This window comes from Sceloporus occidentalis, unplaced genomic scaffold (genome assembly GCF_023333645.1).
Source record: "Sceloporus occidentalis isolate IW3139 unplaced genomic scaffold, rSceOcc1.0.p SCAF_324, whole genome shotgun sequence".
NCBI lineage: Eukaryota > Metazoa > Chordata > Lepidosauria > Squamata > Phrynosomatidae > Sceloporus > Sceloporus occidentalis.
In genome coordinates this window covers 208,063-210,000 of record NW_028317304.1, presented here as the reverse complement: position 1 = coordinate 210,000, position 1,938 = coordinate 208,063, and the positions used below count along the sequence as shown (strand labels likewise).

At 49.7% G+C, this 1,938-nt stretch overlaps 1 protein-coding gene across 1 annotated transcript in view; it reads left to right on the top strand.

The window, feature by feature from the left end:
- The window catches only part of LOC149274558 (claudin-15-like), a 21,848-nt gene extending 20,203 nt beyond the window's left edge, over positions 1-1,645 (top strand). The window contains exons 4-5 of the mRNA XM_089505358.1: positions 273-380; positions 1,519-1,645. Of these exons, the coding sequence (XP_089361484.1) occupies positions 273-380; positions 1,519-1,645 (235 nt within the window). The remainder of the gene's footprint in view (positions 1-272; positions 381-1,518) is intronic.
- The last annotated feature ends 293 nt before the right edge of the window (positions 1,646-1,938 follow it).

The following is a 1,938-nucleotide window of genomic DNA, read 5'->3' as shown; positions in this document are numbered from 1 at the left end:
CCTAACTTTCTCCTGGGCTTCCAATTCCATCAGGAAGAGAACATGAAACCTAGAACATTTAGAACCTAGAACACCTTTTAACTACTATTTCACCTCACTTGGTCCTTGGCCTCATCTTACATCCAAGATAAGAAAACACCTGTTGTGTTTGATCTCCTCAATGACTTTAGAAGAAGGAGACTACTGACTTTGTACATCTCTCATGGTTTGTGTCGTAGTTTTTCATTTTTGCTCCATAATGTGAAACGTGATGTTTTTTTCACCTTCTTCAGGTACGAGATTGGGCCGGCTCTGTATGTCGGCTGGACGGGAGCCCTTCTCGATGTAGTTGGGGGTGCACTCCTCTGCTGCTCCATTAAACAAGTCTCAAAGGCCAAAACGTAAGTTGGTAAAACATGCATTTGAGGGTTGTGATGCACCCGTGCTGTGTATACATGTCACGGTGTAGTAGTGTGTGAGGGGAGGCTGCCGCTGTCTGCGCTGTATCTGTGCTGTGTATACATGTCACGGTGTAGTAGTGTGTGAGGGGAGGCTGCCGCTGTCTGCGCTGTACCTGTGCTGTGTATACATGTCACGGTGTAGTACTGTGTGAGGGGAGGCTGGCACTGCCGCTGTCTGCGCTGTATCTGTGCTGTGTATACATGTCACGGTGTAGTAGTGTGTGAGTGGAGGCTGCCGCTGTCTGCGCTGTATCTGTGCTGTGTATACATGTCACCGTGTAGTAGTGTGTGAGGGGGAGGCTGGCACTGCCGCTGTCTGCGCTGTATCTGTGCTGTGTATACATGTCACGGTGTAGTAGTGTGTGAGGGGAGGCTGCCGCTGTCTGTGCTGTACCTGTGCTGTGTATACATGTCACGGTGTAGTAGTGTGTGAGGGGAGGCTGCCGCTGTCTGCGCTGTATCTGTGCTGTGTATACATGTCACGGTGTAGTAGTGTGTGAGGGGGAGGCTGCCGCTGTCTGCGCTGTATCTGTGCTGTGTATACATGTCACGGTGTAGTAGTGTGTGAGGGGAGGCTGCCGCTGTCTGCGCTGTATCTGTGCTGTGTATACATGTCACGGTGTAGTAGTGTGTGAGGGGAGGCTGCCGCTGTCTGTGCTGTATCTGTGCTGTGTATACATGTCACGGTGTAGTAGTGTGTGAGGGGAGGCTGCCGCTGTCTGTGCTGTATCTGTGCTGTGTATACATGTCACGGTGTAGTAGTGTGTGAGGGGGAGGCTGCCGCTGTCTGCGCTGTATCTGTGCTGTGTATACATGTCACGGTGTAGTAGCGTGTGAGGGGAGGCTGGCACTGCCGCTGTCTGCGCTGTATCTGTGCTGTGTATACATGTCACGGTGTAGTAGTGTGTGAGGGGAGGCTGCCGCTGTCTGCGCTGTATCTGTGCTGTGTATACATGTCACGGTGTAGTAGTGTGTGAGGGGAGGCTGGCACTGCCGCTGTCTGTGCTGTATACGTGGTAATGTAGTCTATGCTATAACTGGCCCCTTAATTTACTCCGTGTCTCTTTCTCGTTCACAGTAAATACCCGTATAACTACCGCGCTACTCAGACGGCGTCCTCTGCCAAGCCCGGGCCCCAAGCCGCTCTCCCCCGATATGAATCCAGTAACAGTATTTGTAAATACGGCAAAAACGCCTACGTTTAAAACAAGAAAGGAGCTAAGACTGTACAGCATATGGCTGCCACAAGGTGACCCCCTGGGCACCTCGACTGTATCATACGTGTCCAAATCCCACAGTACTCTCTCATCCTCTTTATTTCGGGTCCGGTACCATTTTCAGCCGGGAAATTTGGAAATATTCCCTTTTCCTGAACATTTTATAACCTCACGGAATGACATTTAAAAAGCAGAAGGCAACATCATTCTTTCATTACATTTTTTTTCTTCGTTGAATCATCTCTGAAAACAATTTCCAAAAATCTTTGCAAAAAAAAAGA